The following is a 23,982-nucleotide window of genomic DNA, read 5'->3' on the forward strand; positions in this document are numbered from 1 at the left end:
TTCCTCTCTTCCTATTTGGATGCTCTTTATTTCTTACTCCTGCTTGATTGCCCTAGTTAGGACTTCCAATACTGTGCTGAATTGGAGTGGTGTCTTGTGCCAGTTTTCAAGACGAATGTTTTGAGCTTTTGCTTACTCAATAAGATGTTGGTAGTGGGTTTGTCATACATGGATCTTGCTTTTTTGAGGCATGTTCCTTCAATACCTACTTTATTGAGAGTTTTTAACATGAAAGGTTGTTGAATTTTATCAAAAGCCTTTTCTTCATTTATTTAGATAATTGTGTGGTCTTTGTCTTTAGTTGAGTTTATGTGATGAATCACATATATTTATTTACAAACATTGAACCAACCTTGCATCCCAGGGATAAAGCATACTTGATCATGGTGGATAATTTTTCTGATATGCTGCTGGATTTGGTTTGCCAGTATTTTGTTGAGGATTTTTGCATTGATATTCACCAAAGATATTGGCCTGAAGTTTTTGTGTTTTTTTTTTGTTGTTGTTGTTGTTTTTGTAATCTCTGCCAGGTTTTGGTATCAGGATGAAGCTGGCCTAATAGAATGAGTTAGGGAGGAGACCCTCCTCCCTAATTTTTTGGAATAGTTTCAGCAGGGATGTTGCCAGATCTTCTTTGTACTTCTAGTAGAATTCAGCTGTGATTCTGTTTGGTCCTGGGTGCTTTTTAAAATTATTACTTATTTATTATTATTATTATTATTATTTTGGTTGATAGGCTTGTTGGGTGTTTTTCTGAGGTGATTAGATTTGATTCCTCTTTCTGTCTTTATCATTTGTTTATTGGTTCTCCTAGTACTTTATCGTTTTACTCGCTTTCATTATGGTAACTGCCATCTCTCTACTTCAAGATGTAAGACTCCCTGGAGAATGTTTTTGGCTGTTTCTGTGGTGGTAATTCCGTTAGTTTTCACTTGTCTGTGAAAGATTTTATAGTTCTTTCATTTCTGAAGCATAGAAGAATTTTTCTGGGTATAATATTCTTTTCTGGCAATTTTTTCTTTCAGGACTTTGGATATATTATCCAATTTTCTCCTGCCCTCCAAGGTTTCCACTCAGAAATTTGCTGTTAGTCTAATAGGAATTCCTTTATATGTGACTCAATGCTTTCTTCTTGCTGCTTTTAGTACTTTTTCTTTATCTTTGCTTTTTTGAAAATTTGACTATAATGTGCCTGCTAGGGGACCTGTTTGAGTTGACTCTATTTGGCATTCTTTGAGCTTCTTGTACCAAGATATCCATGCTTATCCCAAGACTTGGGAAATTTTCAGCTATCATATCATAAAATATCATAAAATATATTTTCTAACCATTTCCCTTCCCTTCTTCTGGAATTCTCATAATGCAAATATTTATTCACTTACTGGTGTTTATACATTCTGTAGGTTTTCTTCATTCTTTGTAATTCTTTTTTCTTTCATCTGCCTCTATTATTTTTAGCAAACTGTCTTTAAGCTCAGAAATTATTTCTGCTTGTTCCAGTCTATGGTTGAAGCTGTCAGCTGCATTTTTTTTTTTACTTCATTCATTGAATATTCAACTGTAAGATTTCTGTTTGGTTCTTTTTTATATCTATGTCTTTGTTAAATTTTTCATTCAAATAATGTATTGTTTTTGTAATTATATTGAATTGTCTATAGTTTCTTGTATCTCACTGAGTTTCTTTAATATTGTTATTTTGAATTCATTTTCTGGCATTTTGTATATTTGTCTATAATTGGGGCCGGTTACAGGAAAATTATTGTGGTCCTTTAAATGTGTCAAATTTCTTTCCTTTGTAATGTTTGATTTGTCTCTACATTGATTTCTTTGGTTGAGTGGAAAGGTTGCCTCTTACAATTTTATGAAGAGATTTCATAAGGAAAGGCTTATTTGTATGAATGGGTCTTGTATCGTCAATTTTATGGGGTGTGTCAGGCTTTGGTTCTAGGTGGGCACAGTAGCATAGTTTCTGTGTAGTTTCTTCAGCTTTAACCTAGGCTAGTGACATGTGCTAGTGTCTTAGTGGCATAGGCTGCAAGAGTTGGTTATGGTTGTGGTAAGGCTTTGCTGGGGGTCGGCTTGCCAGGCTGTTTCTCAGATCTGGGGTGCATGCATGCACGTGGTGGTTTGGCCAAGTTAAGCCAAGTTAGACTTATGGAGCTATTATCCTGGCCAGGAACACATACATGAGGTTGCTCTGCCAGGCTGGTGGCAAGCCTGCCAGTAGTCCCCAACAGGGCTGTTTCTCAGACCTGGGACACAGATACAGTTTCTTGGCTGGCTTCAAGTTGTATTTGCCAAGAGTGGACCACTGGGCTCTTTCTTAGGCTTGGAATCTGTTTGCATGACTTCTCAGCTTACCTGGGTGTATGTCTTCTAGAGGGGGGCCCAGAACTGTTTCTCAGGGCTGGAATGCATGCACAAATCTGCTCAGCCAGCCTGGGGTCATGCCTGCCTGCTTGGCTGACCTTGGGTGTGTCTGCTGGGGGTGACCCACAGGGCTGTTCCTGTGGTCTGAGGTATGAGTTTATGGCTGCTGTCTTGGCTGCTTACCAGCCTTGGGGCTAGCTGGCCAGGGGTGGCCTGCAGAGCTATTTCTTGGGCCCAGAACATAGGTGCACAAAGCTCAGCTGGCCTGGGGCATGTTGCTGGGTGTGACCTAAAGGGTGTTTCTGCCCCATGACATCAGCTCATAGCTGCACCAATGGTAATTCATCAGCCTGGGGGCTTGCTGTCCAAGGATGTCCTGTAGGGCTGTTTTCTCAGACCCAGGACATGGGCACACAGCTACTCAGCCAGCCTGGAGGTCTGAGTGCCAGGGAAGCTTTCAGTTGTTCTGACATCCTGATTGCAGGCGCAGGGCCATTGGGCATACCAAGGGCTTGTCTGCAGGGGGTGGAGCATCATGGAGCTATTCTCAGGTTCTAGAAAGAGGAGTATAGGAGCAGGCTTTACTGGCTGGAAGGCTGTTAGTTGCATAGAGTTCCAGGGTCTTTCCCCCTTGGGGAAGGGCATGCAGCAGTTTAGCTGGCTCAACAGTGGGTTCACCCTGGGCAGAATTGCCAGATTGTTTTTCCAGATGAAAATGAGGGTGGTGGGATTTGTTTCTCTGCTGTGTAGGACCAGAGCCACCACTGATCCTAAGCCCAGGCTCTGCACTGCTGGGGTTGTGGTGTTCAGTCACTGATGTGGGCTTCATGGAATGAAGATAGAGTTCCAGTGCTGGAGAGGTGCAGTGGCTACTGGCCCCCAGGGCAGGATGCACTCCAGAGGTGGCTCTGGTCTCAAGATGGTGCCATGCTGCAACAGCTTGACTCACGAGGGATAGGCGTGACCTGGGGAATAATACTTTGTGCCCCTAATCTGGGCAATGCAGTTGGGTAAATTTTCAGCAGCTCTCTTTTGGACTCAGGACTTGTGCGGACTATGAAATTCTCCTATGGTAAGAACTGTTGCTGTTTGTGGTGGCAATGGAGACTGGTGGGTTCTTCTGCTACAGAGGCTGGGCACCTCCATGCTGCCCTCCTGGACTTCCAATCACCACAGGTGTGTCTCCACCCCCTCGCTGCATTGCAGTGCTCTCCCTTCCACACTCTAGTGAAATCTTACCTGTTTATTTGTTGCCTTAGTTTTTTTCTCATTGGTGTGTGGGTTGCGGGGAATGAGTGTCAGGAGTCTCTACTTAGCTATCTTGCTGATATCACTCCTCTAGATACTATTTAAATATATTTAGAGTTCCATTTCAAATGTAGAACAGTTCCCAACCCAAAACTTTGTTTGTTAATATTACTGGGCATATACAATAAGCACACCCCATTTAGTCCAAGTTGTCCCCTTTAAGACCTGTCTTTACAAACACCCTGTAAAATGCCAAATTTCCTTTCCCTTTTCAGCCTTCACCTTCTCTCTCCCTTCACTCTTCTTTCTACATATTTTTTTCCTCTGAGAAGTTTCTGTACTTTTCTCTTTCTGGGTTGTGGCTCTCTTATATTTTGTTCTAGCTGGAACACAGAGGCCTATAACCCCAGATCAACAATGGGAGTCCATGTTTCTTTATGAGAGCCTCTTAGGCAACCCAACAGAAACTTTGATGCATTGTTCCACTGATGTATCTTATACATAAGGTTAGCCTTGGCCTGCATGGTCTTAGAGACCCAAATACATATTTAGCTCCCTTGTATTTCATATACTATGTAGACTCTCTACTATGCTGGATACATATGTCAATATAGTAGATACTTATTCGTATTACAATTTCCAACATTGTTGCTTCTTTTATACAGTATCTGTTGGTATCAGAGGCCTTCTTATTATTAAATGATGAAGTTTTGATTTTGATATTGTTAGTGTATATTATAAACGGGGTGGGTTACTTCTGAGCATATTTCTGTGTCGATTTAGCTCTTGATCTTTCAGGATTTAAAGTACACAAAATAATTTGTTAAAATATTATCAAATTTTAGAGTGAGCTTTCATTTTCTTAAGTTTTTACCATAAATTATTATTGCTGTCATAATCTAACATGACTCTCTGTTTCTCAGGTTTGGGCGAAGATTTATTCTCAGATGGTGTTTGCTCCAGCTTGCCATCACTGACACCTGCGCTGCCTTCGCTCCCACCTTCCCTGTTTACTGTGTACTACGTTTCTTGGCAGGTTTTTCTTCCATGATCATTATATCAAATAATTCTTTGCTCAGTAAGTCAATAATTGTGATCTTCTCTATTTTATGAGCCTTGAATTTGACCTTGAAATTTCATCTCTATTTGACCTTAAATGCTATATGGGTTTTCTTTCAGTTACTGAGTGGATAAGGCCCAACTCTAAAGCCCTGGTAGTAATATTGTCATCTGGTGCCCTTAGTATTGGACAGATAATCCTGGGAGGCTTGGCTTATGTCTTCCGAGATTGGCAAACCCTGCACGTGGTGGCGTCTGTACCTTTCTTTGTCTTCTTTCTTCTTTCAAGGTAGGAGCTTTCTCTCTCACTTTGTCTTATGGGGTCCTGGGATGAAAATGAATATTGAATAAGAACATATTGATTTTCTTATTCCCACTTCTGGACCTAGACCCATGTTCTCATCTATTCACTCTGTGCCGCTTGAGAAACAATGGTAAATAGCAATGGCTCTTCTGCCTGGGAGTTCTGACATAAAATTGGAAAAACTTTTATTGTAGACATAGAATGATTCCATCTTTTTTTTACTAAACATATAGATTCAGATGTTTCAAAAGGAATATCTTTGATTCATTTTTGCCTTGAAATAAATCAAGTTATGGTGATATGTGTAATGCTTTTCACTTTTATAGGTGAAATTGGAAGAAACCACAAGTGTATTCATATAACTCTTTGACAATAGTGCAGGACCGTTTCACCAGTACTAAAAGTTGGGCAGACTGAGTGATTTATAGCATGTGTTCAGCACTTCCTCCTCCATTAGATAATTTTAACAAACATTTATTTGTGGCTAATTTCATCTCTACATTTGAAACCAATCTAGGGAGGCATCAGATTCAGTTAGAAATTACTGGAATATTGAGATATTACTATATATTTCACACAGTGAGATGAATTCCGATAGAGAGTAGAGTATAATCCATGTCAGACTCTTCCATTATCTTATTTCATCTTCATAACAACCCAGTAAGGAATATGGCACTGCTGTTTTTGTTTTATTGATGAGGAAACTGAAGCAGATGTAAATGAGTGACTCACTTGCATAGTAAGTTACCAGCATAGCTGGTAGTGGCAGAAGTACTTCCAACCTTTGAGCAGCTTTAACCTTACATAAGTTGAAGACTTATTTTTCTTAAACAATACATATCATGAACATAAATTTGCTAGAACTCACGCCAAACTTTGGAAAGAACTTATGCATGTAGGGACCCTAAAGCTTAAGCTTCACAGACTTCTTTGAAAATTTTCCTGTGATCAAACAAAGAAGTGATTTGTTTCCAAAGTCTGTTGCTAAACCTTGAAGGTGTATTGCAGGATCATGGTCATATTTTCCTAGTATTTGTATAATAAAATAGGACTTTGTGTTTTCAATACAACTAAGTGGTGGATAATAAATGGAAGACAAAAGGCATCCATAGCCAATAATCATATGACTAATAAGAAAGACAGAGATGACTGCACTTGTGTATTTTTCTTGTATCAGGTGGCTGGTGGAATCTGCTCGGTGGTTGATAATCACCAATAAACTAGATGAGGGCTTAAAGGCACTTAGAAAAGTTGCACGCACAAATGGAATAAAGAATGCTGAAGAAACCCTGAACATAGAGGTGAGTAGGAAAGGGAAGGTGGTTACTGGGTTGAAGGGAAGACATATGCTGACATCTGCCTTCTCCTTATTGAGACAGACTAACTGCTTCTAAGAAGGGCAGCTAGCTGAGAACACAAGCTCGGTTCTCATTTTCTCAAGGCCATCTCATATAAAAGAAGCTTTGGGAATTATGTAACTATCTCTTCCTTTAGTTCACCTCCTGATCTGAATCTACAACCTATGCATCCTTGTGGATACACTATAACCCTTTGGGGCCTTATTTTCAAATGTCTTTATTGCTGCATAATTTCCTGGAGTCTCCTTTAATGTTCTCCTTCATTTTTCTTCACACCACTTTCACTTCTGTAATTGCATATCATATATCACACTCGAGAGAAAGGGAACACATTTCTCTTGTCCTACTGAGTGCCAGTTCTCACAACAATGCCTGGGATGATGTTGATAAATGATACATGTTTATTATTGAAGGTTGTAAGATCCACCATGCAGGAGGAGCTGGATGCAGCACAGACCAAAACTACTGTGTGTGACTTGTTCCGCAACCCCAGTATGCGTAAAAGGATCTGTATCCTGGTATTTTTGAGGTAGGCTTCGTATAGTATATGAGGAGCATTAAAAGTGTGGTGACATGAATCACTTTCTTATTTCAAAGGTTGCAACAGTAGTGTGTGTGTGTGTGTGTGTGTGTGTGTGTGTGTGTGTGTTTAGGACTGATTTGTAGATAAAAGATGAAGAAAATACACAGGGAACTGCTACATTTGAAGAGAGGCAGAGGGTTATGTAGACTCACATCATCCTACCAGTCTCATCATTGGTGACTGATACTGAGGTAAATTGTGTTGTTTAATTTTCTTTATTTTTTTCAATTCTACTTGAAACAAATCTTAGTAATGTGCACAGATTATGAATGTATACAACTCCATGAATATTTTTATACATAAAAAAATGTAATCAAGTCAGGCATGATGGCTCATGCCTGTAATCCCAACACTTTAGGAGGCTGAGGCAGGTGGATCACCTGAGGTCAGGAGTTCGAGACCAGCCTGGCCAACATGGTGAAACCCCGTCTCTACTAAAAATACAAAAATTAGCCAGGAGTGGTGGTGCAAAGCTGTAGTCTCAGCTATTTAGGAGGTTGAGGCATAAGAATTGCTTGAACTCGGGAGGTGAAGGTTGCAGTGAGCCAAGATTGTGCCACTGTAATCCAGCCTGGGTGAAAGAGTGAGACTCTGTCTCAAAAGAAAAAAAAGAAAGAAAGAAAAAAGAAAATATAATCAACACCCAGATCAAGATGTAGAAAAACCTTGGAAGGCCTCCTTGTGCGTCATCTACAGCAATAAAAACTGCCCCTGCCAAAAATAACTTAAGAACAGTTCTGGCCTCCATCACCATGAAGGATTATTGCCTGATTTTGACCTTCACAAAAGGTAAAAGATAACATGGCTCTGTTTGTCACAGGCTCCTTTTCCTCAACTTTATTCCTTCAAGATTTATCCGTGCTGTTGCTTGTAATAGTAGGTTGTTCTCCTTCCCAGTGTTTCAGTATTCCAATAGATGAATACAGAACAATTTCTTTACCTACTTCTTTGTTGGTGGACTTTTACATATTTCCAATTTGGGGTGTTCGCAGAAGGGCTTCTGTAGGCAAACTTGTACATTGTCTCTTGGGGACATGTAAGTACTTACTTTGGTAGTGTCAGTAGGAAAAATTTTAAATATAATTCTAAATTTTTGAAAACTTATAAAAAGTGTTACAGGAGAGCGTATGTCCACTTCCAAGCTGAAGACAGTACTATTAAATTATACAGTTTACCTCTTCCTAGGCATATCCTATAGGTGGCTACTTCATTTAATCGCATTGTGCTTTATCACTTTTCCCCTATCCACTACATTACAGACTCTGGCTTCTGAATCCTAGACAGTCAGAGTGGGTCAAAAAAGTAGAGATAGTGGTCAGAGAAGGACTTACTTGCTTGGAATTGCTATGATCTATGGTAGTTTCTTCTGCCATAATGTCTAAAGCTAGCTCTTTCTGGGTGTGATAGATCATTAATGTGGACTAGTTCTCTGTAGATGCTTTCTGGGTATATTGAAGATCCTCGGTAGGAACCTCTGATTTTATTTCCTATGGTGAAGTTGGTGTAGGTTTGTTTGCCTGGATTCTGACACTTTTTCTTAGCTCTGGGGAATGAGATATGAACCTCTTTAGTGAGAAACATCCTCCTCAGGCATCCTCTGCATTGAATTGTACCAGACTTTTTTGTTTGTTTGTTTCTTCTCTTTTCTTTGCGATCAGTGTCAACGTGTTATCATTTAAAATAACTTGTTATAACTATATAACATTTTTTACAAGCCTTGTGGTAACTGCAAAGCAAAAACCTATCATTGATATGCTAAAATTAAAACACAAAGAACCAAAAGATACTACCAGAGAAAACCACAAATAAAAACTGTAAAAGTGAAACAAAGGGGAAAAAAAATCTACAAAAGAAGTAGAAAACAAGTAACAAAATGGCAGTGTTAAGCCCTTACCTATCAATAATTACCTTAAATGTTAATGGATTAAATTCCGCAATTAAAGACGTGGAGTGGTTGAATGGTCATTTTTTTACTTAAAATGGCTCCTGGTCAGCTCTTACTTGGAAAGAGCCCACACAGATGGTCTATGAGAGAAACACATGTATCCCTGCCTCTGTGTCCATACAGTGTGCTTATTCACTCATCACATTTTCTGTCTCTGCTCTGACCCCTCAGGAGATAGCCACTGTTTTCACCTTAAATTTCTTAGAATTGTGTCAGGCACCAGAACACTGTGCTCCCAGACAGTGTGCCAGGCACGTAGTCTTTTTGGAGCCTTACTCTCTAGCAAAGGGAAAGTTCTTCATTGTAGTAGCATTGGGGAGAAGAGAGAGAGCCCTTACAGCATACTGACAGCTCTCAGAAAATGAATTATTTCCCTTATTTTCAAGCTTTAATTCTTCTGTGTTCAATGCTTATATACCATTGAGTTTGATGACTGATTCAGGTTAAGTTTCCCTGTCATTATCAACTATCTGCTTGGGAACTTGGACAAAAGAATGACTGACAGGAGTCCTGTTCTTATGTAATGTCATGCAATTATTCATGATAGCTCTAAGATCACCATCTTTAAAACAAAGAACTCTACAAATCGTACCGAGCCTTTATTCCTTAACACTGACCAATGACTGCCTGGGCCAATATGATAATCAACTGCAGGACATAGGCTCTAAACCTTATGATGTGTCTTTTCTATTTTGTTCACCACAGATTTGCAAACACAATACCTTTTTATGGTACCATGGTCAATCTTCAGCATGTGGGGAGCAACATTTTCCTGTTGCAGGTACTTTATGGAGCTGTCGCTCTCATAGTTCGATGTCTTGCTCTTTTGACACTAAATCATATGGGCCGTCGAATAAGCCAGATATTGTTCATGTTCCTGGTGGGCCTTTCCATTTTGGCCAACACATTTGTGCCCAAAGGTGAGAGAAGACTGGACTTTGGGGGAAAGAAAATGTCTTCTCTTTGTTCTTCAGGAATTGTATTGGTCACACTTGCCTAAAACCAGGAATAAAGAGAAGTGCCATTTAAAGGCTACATATTCCCTCAAAGCAATATGAGCGTGTAACACGAATTTGGCTAATAATTGAGAAAAGAGCCAGGGGCAGCTCAGATGTGTATTTATCTTCATCAACTCTGGAAGCAGCTGGATAGTGGTGACATTCATTCCTGACAGTTTCTCTAGGAGATCAATTGATCACGTGCCCTTTGGTTAATCACACTTTTGATAACAAGCATGGCATGTCTAGGCCTTGCGATTATATCCCATTTGAGGACACGATATGATTGCTTCCCTTGTGTGGGCTCTGTCTAGGTTCTTCCTCATTACTATGTCTTCAGTGACCAGTCTACTCACTGATATCCGTGTAGCCACACTTGGGTGTGATGTTAAGTCACCATGACTGCAGCCCTTGATTAGGGGAAACCTTTTTGACTTTAACGAAGTAGAAATCCTTTGTTTACAAGCAGAGAAAGAATATATGATAGGGACAATAAACTAGGCAGATTAAAAGCCTATTTCACTCCCTGTTAGACTATTTTATAAGTTAATATAATGATTGTATGTAATGATTAGGGGAACCTTAGTAGGCACTATGCCTTCCCTGCTTCCAAATACAAGAATGTATTTTACCGCATAATAGATTGGGGAACTCGATTCCTCTTCCTGAATATTATCAATAACGTATATCTCCTGACTTACATCGAGCACTTTCTAATCTTATAAATCGATAATTATCTTTCTTTCTATATTAGGCAGAAAACATTCTCTGAAACTTCCTTTTAATGGTTTCCAAATTCTGAATTTATTTTTCCCCAAGCAGAAGTTCCATTGCTTGGTTCCTTATGCCTATTATCATTCTGGATCTAGCCTCTCTACTCTGCCCACTTACAAAGGAGTTTTTTCATTAGTCTCTTGTGCAATTCCAACTCGTGACAATACTGTGTCTGTACTAGATTGACTGAGTTACCCAGATTTACCTGGGACTTTCTTGGTTTTATCAATAAAAATTTAACTTCACTAAAACCCCTTCATCCCTGGGAAATCTAGGATGGCTGGTCCCTTTAAATTCTGCACTTTAATTGTAAAGTTCTCAAGTACAGTGCTGAGTCTCAGACTCCTCAGTAATTGTCCACATGCTGGTTCTACCTTCTATAGAATGGGCATGGCGAATACTGGACAGAATAAGTAAGAAAAAAATTTCTGCTAGAGTCATCGTTTCTCCTCCCTCTCTGAAAAATCTTAGCTATATAGACAGATTTCCTGCATTAATGCAGATAATATTATGCACTTTTTGCCACCTATGTTGATAATTCTAAGCTGATAATTTCTCAGCTTATCAACCTCTGGATGTTCTCTGGCACTATTCAATTTTCTACAGTATTTTTCAAACATGCAAATACTCGATAGATTGTTTTTAAATTAAGTTTGGTGAATGTTGCTTCCTTCAGCCCAGATATCAGAGTCTCACTGGTCTCTTCCTTTTGCCAGAAATGCAGACCCTGCGTGTGGCTTTGGCATGTCTGGGAATCGGCTGTTCTGCTGCTACTTTTTCCAGTGTTGCTGTTCACTTCATTGAACTCATCCCCACTGTTCTCAGGTATGAGATACGGATGCTCCACCTGAGCCTAAAATAAGAATTTCCCACTAAACAATACTTACTGAGGGAATAAACCTGAGACCTGTTTATTATTTTAAAAGCAATCATTTATAATACTAATAATACACGAACAAAAATTATGGCCAATGTTTATTGCAAGCTGACTTTGCGCCATCTACTGTGCTAGGCAGTATTTTAATGCATCATCTCACTAATCTTTCGGACCACTCATCAGGGTAGGTGTCATGTGTAACTGTCTGTTTAAAATGATGAAAAGGAGTCTTAACTCACACTGAACCTGATTAAAAACAGCTAGAAAATCATAGAGAAAATCTCAAAAGCAACTGTTTGTCCATGTACCTAATGATTGTGTTTTATTGTCTTCTGCAGTCAACATAATATGTCACAAATTACATGTGTAGATTTTTTTTCTGATTATCATGTATTGTTATTTATCTGTAGGGCAAGAGCTTCAGGAATAGATTTAACAGCTAGTAGGATTGGAGCAGCACTGGCTCCCCTCTTGATGACCTTAACGGTATTTTTTACCACTTTGCCATGGATCATTTATGGAATCTTCCCCATCATTGGTGGCCTTATTGTCTTCCTCCTACCAGAAACCAAGAATCTGCCTTTGCCTGACACCATCAAGGATGTGGAAAATCAGTGAGTGAATCTTTTAGCCATGTCCTGAGAGAAGCAGTGTACTCTATATCCATGATAAGAAATGAAAAACTCCATGTGTATCCTTGAGATTATTGTGAAAGCTTAGCCTTTCCTGAGCTACTTCCACTTGGGCCATTGCCTTTCATTAGCAGCAGGGCCAGCTCTATCCATTCTGAGTTCCAACTCTAGAGTACAGAGACACCCTCATTGGTAGTTTTAGTGATAAAGAGATAAAAATGAGCTATGTTGTGATGGCACATACTACCTTTCCTCATGAAAGACACACGCTCATGGTGGTATTTAATGATTCTTGGATTCATAGAGCTTGGGATATGGTGGGGAAGGAAACAAAATAGTGAAGGAAGAATGTTCAGAAATATCACAAAGAGTTAAAGATCCTCCTTGAAAAGATAATAAAGGAGATAACTCTTGTTTAGTTGCCTGTGAAATTCAGTCAACCTTGCTGCCATGAGTAATAGAAGGTTTGAGGATAGAGAAAATAAGAAACTAGGAAAAAGTATTTTTATTTTTTAATTTTAAAGTTTCATTTTATTTGTATATTTAAAGATGGGGTCTCCTCTGTCATCCAGTCTGAAGTGCAGTGGTGCAATCACAGCTTACTGAAGCCTCGAGTTCCTGGGCTCAGGTGATTCTCCCACCTCTGCCTCTCGAGTAGCTGGCACACGCCTCTACACATGGCTAAATTTTTGTATTTTTAGTAGAGATTGGGTTTCACCATGTTGCCCAGGCTGGTCTCGAACTCCTGTGTTCAAGCAATCCCCCTGCCTTGGCCTTTTATTTTGTTTTTAATTGACTCAAAATAATTGCACATATTTATGGGGAACAGTGTGACGTTTTGATACATAGAAATCATGGTAATTAGCATATCTATAATCTTAAACACATCATTTTTTGTGGTAAGAACATTCAAATCCTTTCTTATAGCTCTTTTGAAATATATAATACATTATTGCTAATTATGGTCACCGTACTGTGCCATAGAACACTAGAATTTTTTTTTTTTTTTTTTAAGACAGTCTCACTCTGTTGCCCAGGATGGAGTGCACTGGCACAATCTCAGCTCACTGCAACCTCTGCCTCCCAGATTATAGTGATTCTCCTGCCTTAGCCTCCCGAGTAGCCCGCCACCACGCCCAGCTAATTTTTTGTACTTTTAGTAGAGACAGGGTTTCACCCTGTTAGCCAGGATGGTCTCGATCTCCTGACCTCGTGATCCACCTGCCTCGGCCTCCCAAAGTGCTGGGATTACAGGTGTGAGCACCGCGCCCAGCCTATAACTTCTTTCTCCTAACAAACTGTAGCTTTGTACCTGTTGATGAACCTGTCCCTATCTCCCCCTACCTTCTTCCTTCCCTAGCCTTTGACAACCACTATTCTACTATCAATTTCTATGAAATCAACTTTTGAAAGATTCTACATATGAGTGAGATCATGCAGCATTTGTCATGTGCTTCTCTTATTTGACTTAACATGGTTAATCCATGTTGTCATTAACACATCATAATCCATGTTAAGTGGACAGGATTTCATTCTTTTTTATGGCCAAATTGTATTCCATTGAGTATATTCCACTGAGTATATATATATATCTCTCTCTCTTCAAAATCTACTTATCTGTTGACGGACACTTAGGTTAATTCCATATCTTGCCTATGGTGAATAGTGCTGTAAAACATGGGAATGCAAATATTTCTTTGACATACCAATTTCATTTCCTTTGGATATATACTCAATAGTGGGATTGCTGGATATTATGGTGGTTAACTTTTCATTTGTTGAGGAACCTTCATACTGTTTTCCATAATGGCTGTACTAATTTGCATTTCTACCAATCATGTGTGAATTCCTCTTTCTCTACATCTTTACTATCATTTGCTATTTTATGACTTTTTGGTAATAGCCATTCTAATTGGAATGAGATGACATCTCACTGTGGCTTTGTTTTTTATCAATGATTGGTGATGTTGAGTATTTTTTCATATAACTATTGGGCATTCATGTGTCTTCTTTTATGAAATGTCTACTCAGATCTTTTGCCCATTTTCAAATCACACTTTGTTTTTTACTCTTGAGCTCTTCTTGTGTTTTAGTTATTAGTCCCTTGTTAGACGTGTAGTTTGTGAATATTTTATTTCACTCTGCAGGCTGTCTCTTCACTTCATTGATTGTTTTCTTTGCTGCATAAAGCCTCTTTAGTTTGATATAATTCCATTTGTATATTTTTGCTATTTTAGAATTCCTTCTTTAAATGTTTAGTAGAATTCACCTGTGAAGGCATCAAGTCCTGGGCTTTTCTTTAATGGGAGACTTTTTATTATTGATTCAATTTCCTTATCTTTTTATTGGCCTGTTGAGGTTTTCTAATTCTCCATGATTCAGTCTTAGTAGGTTTGTATGTGTCTAGGGATTTTTCTGTTTGTTTTTTTTTTTCTGTTTTCTAATTTTTTTGGTTTGTATTTGTTCATAACAGTCTCTAAGGATCCTTTTTGTGATATCAGTGGTGATATCTCCTCTGCCAACTCTAATTTTATTTGAGTCATCTCTCTTTTTTCTTAGTCTGGCTAAGGCTTGTTGATGTTGTTTGTCTTTTCAAAAAACAAACTAATTTTCCTAATCTTTTGTATTTTTGTCTTTTTTATTTATTTCTGCTCTGATATTTATTATTTCCTTCTACTAATTTTGGTTTTAGTTTGTTTTTGTTTTTCTAGTTCCTTTAGGTTTAATATCAGGTTATTTATTTGAGATCTTTAAATTTTTTGATGTAGATATTTAATGCTATAAACTTCACTCTTAGAATGGCTTTTGCTGTATCCCATAGGTTTTGGTATGTTGTGTTTCCATTTTCTTTTGTCTCAGGAAATTTTTAAATTTTGTTTTTATTTCTTCATTCACCCAATGACTGTTTAGGAGCATGTTGTTTAATTTCCATGTATTTGTAAGGTTTCCAAAGTTCTTTCTTTGTGTTACTAATTTCTAGTTCTATTGCATTGTGATCAGAAAAGATATTTGAAATTATTTTGATTTTTAAAAAATTTGTTGAGATTTGTTTTGTGGCCTAACATAGGATTTAACCTGGAAAATGTTCTGTGTGCTTCTGAGAAGAATTTGTCTTGTGTAGCTGTTGGATGAAATGTTCTGTAAATGTTGGATCTAGGATGTGATTTAATTTTAATATTTCTTTGTTGATTTTCTATCTATCTGGATGATCTGTCCATTGCTGAAAGTCTCCTATTATTATTTTATGCAGACTATCACTCCATTTAGGTCTATTAATATTTGCTCCATATATTTAGGTGCTCTGATGTTGGGGCATATATATTTATAATTGTTTTATCCTATTGCTGTATTGACCCCTTAAGTATTGTATATGGTTTTATCTCTTTTTGCAGTTTCTGGCAAAAAAAAAAAAACTGCAAAAAGAAACAACACCATAATGTTTATTTTATCTGATATAAGCATAGCTACTCCTAGTCTTTTTTAGTTTTCATTTGCATGAAATACTTTTTCCTTTTGTTCAATTTAAGTCTACGTGTGTCCTTATAGTTGAAATGAGTCTCTTATAGTTAAGTTAAAAAAAAATCCATTCAATCATTCTACGTCTTTAATTGCAGAATTTAGTCCATTTACATTCAAGGTAATTATTAATAGGTAAGGGCTTAACACTGCCATTTTGTTACCGATTTTCTACTTGTTTTGTACATTTTTTTCCCCTGCTTTCACTTTTACAGTTTTTATTTGTGGTTTTCTCTAGTAGTATATTTTGATTCTTTGTGTTTTAATTTTAGCATATCTATTATAGGTTTTTGCTTTGCAGTTACAAGGCTTATACAAAATTATATAGTTATAACAAGTTATTTTAAATGATAGCAACTTGACACTGATCACAAAGAAAAGAGAAGAAACAGAATAATCTGGTACAATTCAACTCTCCTTCCACCTTTTGATTTTTGTCATGATTTACACTTTTATTTTGCCCACCTCTTAACAAATTATTGTAGTTATTATTTTTGATAGGTTTTTTTTTAGTTTTTATACTAAAGATATAAGTGGTTTACATGCCACAATTACAGTACTAGAGTAACAATAACATTAATGCCCTTTTCTTTAAGTTCAAAAAACTCCATTTAGCATTTCTTGTAGGAGATAGTGATGAATTCCCTCAGCTTTTTTTTTTTTTTTTTTTTTTTTTGCCTGGGAAAGTCTTTATCTCAACTCATTTCTGAAATATAGCTTTTCTGGGTAGAGTATTCTTGGACAGCAGTCTTTTCTTTTTCCTTCAGCATTCTGCATATATCATCTCAATCCTTTCTGGCCTGCACATTTTCAGCCACAAGTCTGCTTCCAGGCATATTGGATCTCCCTTATGTATTATTTGCTTCTTTTTTTCTTGGTGCTTTCAGGATGCTCTATTTGTCTGCTCTTTGAGAGATTATTATAATTTTTCTTGGGATATTCTTGTTTGGGTTTAATCTGATTGGTGACATGAAATAATGTTAAAATAATAAAAATAGCATATTCACTTCTTATGTCTTTCATAACAAGGTATCACAAACTTAGGCACTTAAGAAATTTATTGTGTCACAGTTCTGGAAGCTAGAAGTCTGAGATCAATTTATTGAAAAGGATTTGACCTCACTGAAGTCTGTAGGGAAGAATCTATTCCAGACATCTCTTCTCACTTCTGGTAGATCCTTGGGTATAGTTTCCCAACTGTAATCTTCACATGACATTTTTCCCCACGTGTGTGTCTCTACATTCAAATTTCTCCCAACTTTTTTTTTTTTTTAGATGGAGTCTTGCTCTGTCACCCAGGCTGGAGTGCAACCTCTGCCTCCTGGATTCAAACTATTCTCCCATCTCAGCCTCCCAAGTAGCTGGGATTACAGGCACCCACCATCATGTCAGGCTAGTTTTTGTATTTTTGTACAGACAGGGTTTCACCATGTTAATCAGGCTGGTCTTGAACTCCTGACCTCAGGTGATCCACCTGCCTCGGCCTCCCAAAGTGCTGGGATGACAGGCATGAGCCACCACGTCTGGCCTCAAATTCCTCCTTTTTTATAAGGGCACCAGTCATATTGAGTGAGGGGTCCCACTCTACTCCAATATGACCTTGCCTTAACTAGTAACATGTGCAACAACACTGTTTCTGAATAATGTCACATTCTGAGGTATTTAGAGTTAAGACTTCAACATATAAATTTTCTTTGATGGGGGGACACAATGTAACCCATAATTAATGGTGAGATTTCTTAAATTTTTTAATTCATCCCTTAACTTTCAAAGATGCCATTTACCACAGGTCTAAAAAGACCAAGTGAGAGTAGCAATTTTCAAAACTCCCTTTTTGGATCTGCACAGGCTGCAGGACCTTTTACAGAGTGAGTGTGATTCACTACAAATACTGACTTATAAATAGCTGATGGTGTAATCCCATTTTTGGGTATATACTCAAAGGAATATAATTCATTCTACTATAAAGACACATGCACATGTTTGTCTATTGTAGCACTATTCACAATAGCAAAGACATGGAACAAACCTAAGTGTCCGTCAACAGTAGACTGGATAAAGAAAATGTGGTACATATATACCATGGAATACCATGCAGCCATAAAAAAAAATCATGTCCTTTGCAGCAACATGGGTGGAGCTGGAAAACATTATTCTAGGCAAAGTAATGCAGGAACAGAAAACCAACTACCATATGTTCTCATTTATAAGTGGGAGCTAAACTACAAAAACACATGGACACAAAGAACTACAGATGCTGGGGCCTACTTGAGGGTGGTGATTGGGAGGAGGGAAAGGATTAAAAAAAAACCTATGGAGTACTATGCTTATTATCTGGGTAACTAAATAATATGTGCACAAAACCCCTGTGACACACTGTTTGCTATATAACAATCCTGCACATATACCCCTAAACCTAAAATAAAGTTAAAAAAAAATAAATAAAAGCTGATGGTCAGAGGTTCAGCTTGCAATGGTGCATAGAGGACATACAAAGTAATTTTTATTTTTTCTGAATGTTTGTTTTGTTTTTGTTTGTTCTTTTTCAATTTATTGTTTCTGTTTTGTTTTTCCAGAAAAAAAATCTCAAGAAAAAGGCATAAAAATGATTGCTACACAAAAGTGACCAAATTTTAAGAAGCCTTCATGAGCTGATTGGTGAGGAAATTCAGAAAAAAATACAGGAAAAGAACACACCAGAAGGTTTTTTTTCCCTACAACCAGCAAGAACATATATTAGATACATGAATCTCAATTATAATTTGGCATTAATTTGCATTTTATTTCAAAATTAACTTGTGGGGACATGTAATCTCTTGAGCAATCTGATATTTTTGGGAAGTCCTTTAAAAAGTTACAAATTTATCAATAAATTACTAGTAGATAAGATGATTCAGAAACAAAAGAAAATCACAGAATTAGGATGTGGCTGGCTGGTGTATGAAGCACCATGTGATGAATTCATAAAGTTGCAAAAGTCAAAACAATACTGTACATGCAACCAGAAATCAAAATAAATCCAGAAATAGAGACCTATATAAATGCACTTAATACATGATACTTTTGACATAATAAGCCATTGGAAAACAGAAAGATTAGATACTAAACAGCATTGACTATCTCTTTGTAAATACAGTCACTAAATGATGTTAGTTACTTTTCCATGGTGGAATTTTAATTACTTTTTCTTTGTAATTTTCTCTCTGTATATTTTAAACAAATAGCTGGTATAGTTTACAATATTATAAAGATATTGTTCAAATTGAAGGGCAAAGGCCAGATTCAGCAATTTTCAAACTGTATGTACATTTAATAAAATAACTATAAATTAAAAAATTATATTTCAAATGATGTGACTAATAAATGAAAGTACATATAGTAGTAAAGTAATTTCAGGCAAACTTACATAACCAAAATATAAACTTTCATTTTAAACAGCAAAGATTTTAAGTGCTAATGACTCTCAGAGTGGGTGAAGATACACTGAATGTTGGGGTGATCAGACCCAACGCCAGGTCGTGGGGGCGACGAAGTCTGGCGGAGTCAAAGGAATGAGAAAAAGACAATTTGAGAGAGAAAGTGGGACCAGGGGGCCATCACAAGTGTGGAGGCTGCGAAGGCCCCAAGCTCTGGGAGCCCATGCTATTTATTGGTGCTCAAACAAACAGGTGGTGAGGTATCGGGGGAAATTCAGCCAGATATCAGGCAAAATTCACCCCCAATGTTTCACATAGGTTCTTTTCTATTTTCCCAAAGCATTGACCAGTTTGAGAAATAAAGGGACAGAGTACAAAAGAGAGAAATTTCAAAGCTGGGCATCTGGGGGAGACATCACATGTCGGTAGGTTCCATGATGCCCCCTGAGCCATAAAACCAGCAAGGTTTTATTAGGGATTTTCAAAACAGGAGGGAGTGTTCGAATAAGGTGTGGGTCACAGAGATAATGTACTTCACAGGGTACTAGAATATCACAAGGCAAATGGAGGCAGGGCGAGATCACAGGACCCCAGGACGGGGCGAAATTAAAATTGCTAATGAAGTTTCAGGCACCATTGTCATTGATAACATCTTATCAGGAGACAGGGTTTGAGAGCAACTGATCTGACCAAAATTTATTAGGCGGGAATTTATCCTAATTAATAAGCCTGGGAGTGCTATGGAAGACTGGGGCTTATTTCATCCCTACAGTCTCAACCATAGAAGACGGCCACACCCAAGGGGGCCATTTTAGAGGCCTACCCTCAGGTGCGCGTTCTCTTTCTCAGGGATGTTCCTTGCTGAGAAAAAGAATTCAGCAATATTTCTCCCATTTGCTTTCAAAAGAAGAGAAATATGGCTCTGTTCTGCCTGGCTCAACAGCAGTCAAAATTTAAGGTTATCTCTCTTGTTCCCTGAACATTGCTGTTATCCTGTTCTTTTTTCAAGGTGCCCAGATTTCATATAGCTCAAACACATGTACTCTACAACTTGTGCAGTTAACGCAATCATCACAGGGTCCTGAGGCAACATACATCCTCCTCAGCTTACGTGATCACAGGATTAAGAGATTAAAGAGAGAGCGCCAAGATGGCCGAACACGAACAGCTCCGGTCTACAGCTCCCAGCGTGAGCGACGCAGACGATGGGTGATTTCTGCATTTCCATCTGAGGTACCAGGTTCATCTCACTAGGGAGTGCCAGACAGTGGGTGCAGGACAGTGGGTGCAGCAAACCATGAGTGAGCTGAAGCAGGGCGAGGCACTGCCTCACTTGGGAAGCACAAGGGGTTAGGGAGTTCCCTTTCCTAGTCAAAGAAATGGGTGACAGACAGCGCCTGGAAAATCGGGTCACTCCCACCCTAATACTGCGCTTTTCCGATGGGCTTAAAAAACAGCGCACCAGGAGATTATATCCCACACCTGGCTCAGGGGGTCCCACGCCCACGGAATCTCACTGATTGCTAGCACAGCAGTCTGAGATCAAACTGCAAGGCAGCAGCGAGGCTGGCGGTGGGGTGCCCACCATTGCCCAGGCTTACTTAGGTAAACAAAGTAGCCAGGAAGCTCGAACTGGGTGGAGCCCACCACAGCTCAAGGAGGCCTGCCTGCCTCTGTAGGCTACACATCTGGGGACAGGGCACAGACAAACAAAAAGACAGCAGTAACCTCTGCAGACTGAAATGTCCCTGTCTGACAGTTTTGAAGAGAGCAGTGGTTCTCCCAGCACGCAGCTTGAGATCTGAGAACAGGCAGACTGCCTCCTCAAGTGGGTCCCTGAACTCTGACCCCCAAGCAGCCTAACTGGGAGGCACCCCCCCAGTAGGGGCAGACTGACACCTCACATGGCTGGGTACTCCTCTGAGACAAAACTTCCAGAGTAACGATCAGACAGCAGCATTCGCAGTTGATGAAAATCCGCTGTTCTGCAGCCACCACTGCTGATACCCAGGCAACCAGCATCTTGAGTGGACCTCTAGCAAACTCCAACAGACCTGCAGCTGAGGGTCCTGTCTGTTAGAAGGAAAACTAACAAACAGAAAGGACATCCACACCAAAAACCCATCTGTACACCACCATCATCAAAGACCAAAACTAGATAAAACCAAAAAGATGGGGAAAAAACAGAGCAGAAAAACTGGAAACTCTAAAAAGCAGAGCACCTCTCCTCCTCCAAAGGAACGCAGTTCCTCACCAGCAATGGAACAAAGCTGGATGGAGTATGACTTTGATGAGTTCAGAGAAGGCGGCTTCAGATGAACAAACTACTCTGAGCTACAGGAGGAAATTCAAACCAAAGGCAAAGAAGTTAAAAACTTTGAAAAAAATTTAGATGAATGTACAACTAGAATAACCAATACAGAGAAGTGCTTAAAGGAGCTGATGGAGCTGAAAGCCAAGGCTCAAGAACTATGTGAAGAATGCAGAAGCCTCAGAAGCTGATGCAATCAACTGGAAGAAAGGGTATGAGTGATGGAATATGAAATGAATGAAATGAAGGGAGAAGGGAAGTTTAGAGAAAAAAGAATAAAAAGAAATGAACAAAGCCTCCAAGAAACATGGGACTATGTGAAAAGACCAAATCTACATCTGATTGGTGTACCTGAACATGACGGGGAGAATGGAACCAAGTTGGAAAACACTCTGCAGGATATTATCCAGGAGAACTTCCCCAATCTAGCAAGGCAGGCCAACATTCAGATTCAGGAAATACAGAGAATGCCACAAAGATACTCCTCGAGAACAGCAACTCCAAGACACATAATTGTCAGATTCACCAAAGTTGAAATGAAGGAAAAAATGTTAAGGGCAGCCAGAGAGAAAGGTCGGGTTACCCACAAAGGGAAGCCCATCAGACTAACAGCAGATCTGTCGCCAAAAACACTACAAGCCAGAAGAGAGTGGGGGCCAATATTCAACATTCTTAAATAAAAGAATTTTCAAACCAGTATTTCATATCCAGCCAAACTAAGCTTCATAAGTGAAGGAGAAATAAAATACTTTACAGACAAGCAAATGCTGAGAGATTTTGTCACCACCAGGCCTGCCCTAAAAGAGCTCCTGAAGGAAGCACTAAACATGGAAAGGAACAACTGATACCAACCACTGCAAAATCATGCCAAATTGTAAAGATCATCCAGGCTAGGAAGAAACTGCATCAACTAACAAGCAAAATAACCAGCTAACATCATAATGACAGGATCAAATTCACACATAACAATATTAACTTTAAATGTAAATGGACTAAATGCTCCAATTAAAAGACACAGACTGGCAAATTGGATAAAGAGTCAAGAACCATCAGTGTGCTATATTCAGGAAACCCCTCTCATGGGCAGACACACATAGGCTCAAAATAAAAGGATGGAGGAAGATCTACCAAGCAAATGGAAAACAAAAAAAGGCAGGGGTTGCAATCCTAGTCTCTGATGAAACAGACTTTAAACCAACAAAGATCAAAAGAGACAAAGAGGGCCATTACATAATGGTAAAGGGATCAATTCAATAAGAAGAGCTAACTATACTAAATATATATGCACCCAATACAGGAGCACCAAGATTCATAAAGCAAGTCATGAGTGACCTAGAAAGAGACTTAGACTCCCACACAATAATAATGGGAGACTTTAACACCCCACTGTCAACATTAGATCAATGAGACAGAAAGTTAACAAGGATACCCAGGAAATGAACTCAGCTCTGCACCAAGTGGACCTAATAGACATCTACAGAACTCTCCACCCCAAATCAACAGAATATACATTCTTTTCAGCACCACACCACACCTATTCCAAAATTGACCACATACTTGGAAGTAAAGCTCTCCTCAGCAAATGTAAAAGGACAGAAATTATAACAAACTGTCTCTCAGACCACAGTGCAATCAAACTAGAACTCAGGATTAAGAAACTCACTCAAAACCGCTCAACTACATGGAAACTGAACAACCTGCTCCTGAATGACTACTGGGTACATAACAAAATGTAGGCAGAAATAAAGATGTTCTTTGAAACCAATGAGAACAAAGACACAACATACCAGAATCTCTGGGACACATTCAAAGCAGTGTATAGAGGGAAATTTATAGCACTAAATGCCCACAAGAGAAAGCAGGAAAGATCCAAAATAGACAACCTAACATCACAATTAAAAGAACTAGAAAAGCAAGAGCAAACACATTCAAAAGCTAGCAGAAGGCAATAAAAAACTAAAATCAGACAAGAACTGAAGGAAATAGACACACAAAAAACCCTTCAAAAAGTTAATGAATCCAGGAGCTGGTTTTTTGAAAAGATCAACAAAATTGATAGACCGCTAGCAAGACTAATAAAGAAGAAAAGAGAGAAGAATCAAATAGAGGCAATAAAAAATGATAAAGGGGATATCACCACCAATCCCACAGAAATACAAAGTACCATCAGAGAATACTACAAACACCTCTATGCAAATAAACTAGAAAATCTAGAAGAAATGGATAAATTCCTCGACACATAGACCCTCCCAAGACTAAACCAGGAAGAAGTTGAATCTCTGAATAGACCAATAACAGGCTCTGAAATTGTGGCAATAATCAATAGCTTACCAAACAAAAAGAGTCCAGGACCAGATGGATTCACAGCCGAATTCTACCAGAGGTAGAACTGGTACCATTCCTTCTGAAACTATTCCAGTCAATAGAAAAAGAGGGAATCCTCCCTAACTCATTTTATGAGGCCAGCCATCATCCTGATACCAAAGCCTGGTGGAGACACAACCAAAAAAGAGAATTTTAGACCAATATCCTTGATGAACATCGATGCAAAAATCCTCAATAAAATACTGGCAAACCGAATCCAGCAGCAC

The 23,982-nt window shown here is 38.7% G+C and overlaps 1 protein-coding gene across 2 annotated transcripts in view; it reads left to right on the top strand.

The window, feature by feature from the left end:
- Positions 1 to 18,967, top strand: part of SLC22A10 (solute carrier family 22 member 10) — a 96,351-nt gene extending 77,384 nt beyond the window's left edge. The window contains exons 7-14 of one of the 2 annotated variants that reach the window (XM_016921102.2): positions 4,542 to 4,696; positions 4,798 to 4,966; positions 6,159 to 6,282; positions 6,753 to 6,868; positions 9,573 to 9,787; positions 11,356 to 11,464; positions 11,927 to 12,130; positions 18,241 to 18,967. In XM_016921102.2, coding sequence (XP_016776591.1) covers positions 4,542 to 4,696; positions 4,798 to 4,966; positions 6,159 to 6,282; positions 6,753 to 6,868; positions 9,573 to 9,787; positions 11,356 to 11,464; positions 11,927 to 12,130; positions 18,241 to 18,301 — 1,153 coding nt within the window. In that variant the 3' untranslated portion in view covers positions 18,302 to 18,967. Of the gene's footprint in view, positions 1 to 4,541; positions 4,697 to 4,797; positions 4,967 to 6,158; positions 6,283 to 6,752; positions 6,869 to 9,572; positions 9,788 to 11,355; positions 11,465 to 11,926; positions 12,131 to 18,240 lie in introns of those variants that run through there. The other variant, XM_016921105.3, reaches the window with a different exon arrangement.
- Positions 18,968 to 23,982: the final 5,015 nt, after the last annotated feature.

Source organism: Pan troglodytes, chromosome 9 (assembly GCF_028858775.2).
Source record: "Pan troglodytes isolate AG18354 chromosome 9, NHGRI_mPanTro3-v2.0_pri, whole genome shotgun sequence".
Taxonomy (NCBI): Eukaryota; Metazoa; Chordata; class Mammalia; order Primates; family Hominidae; genus Pan; species Pan troglodytes.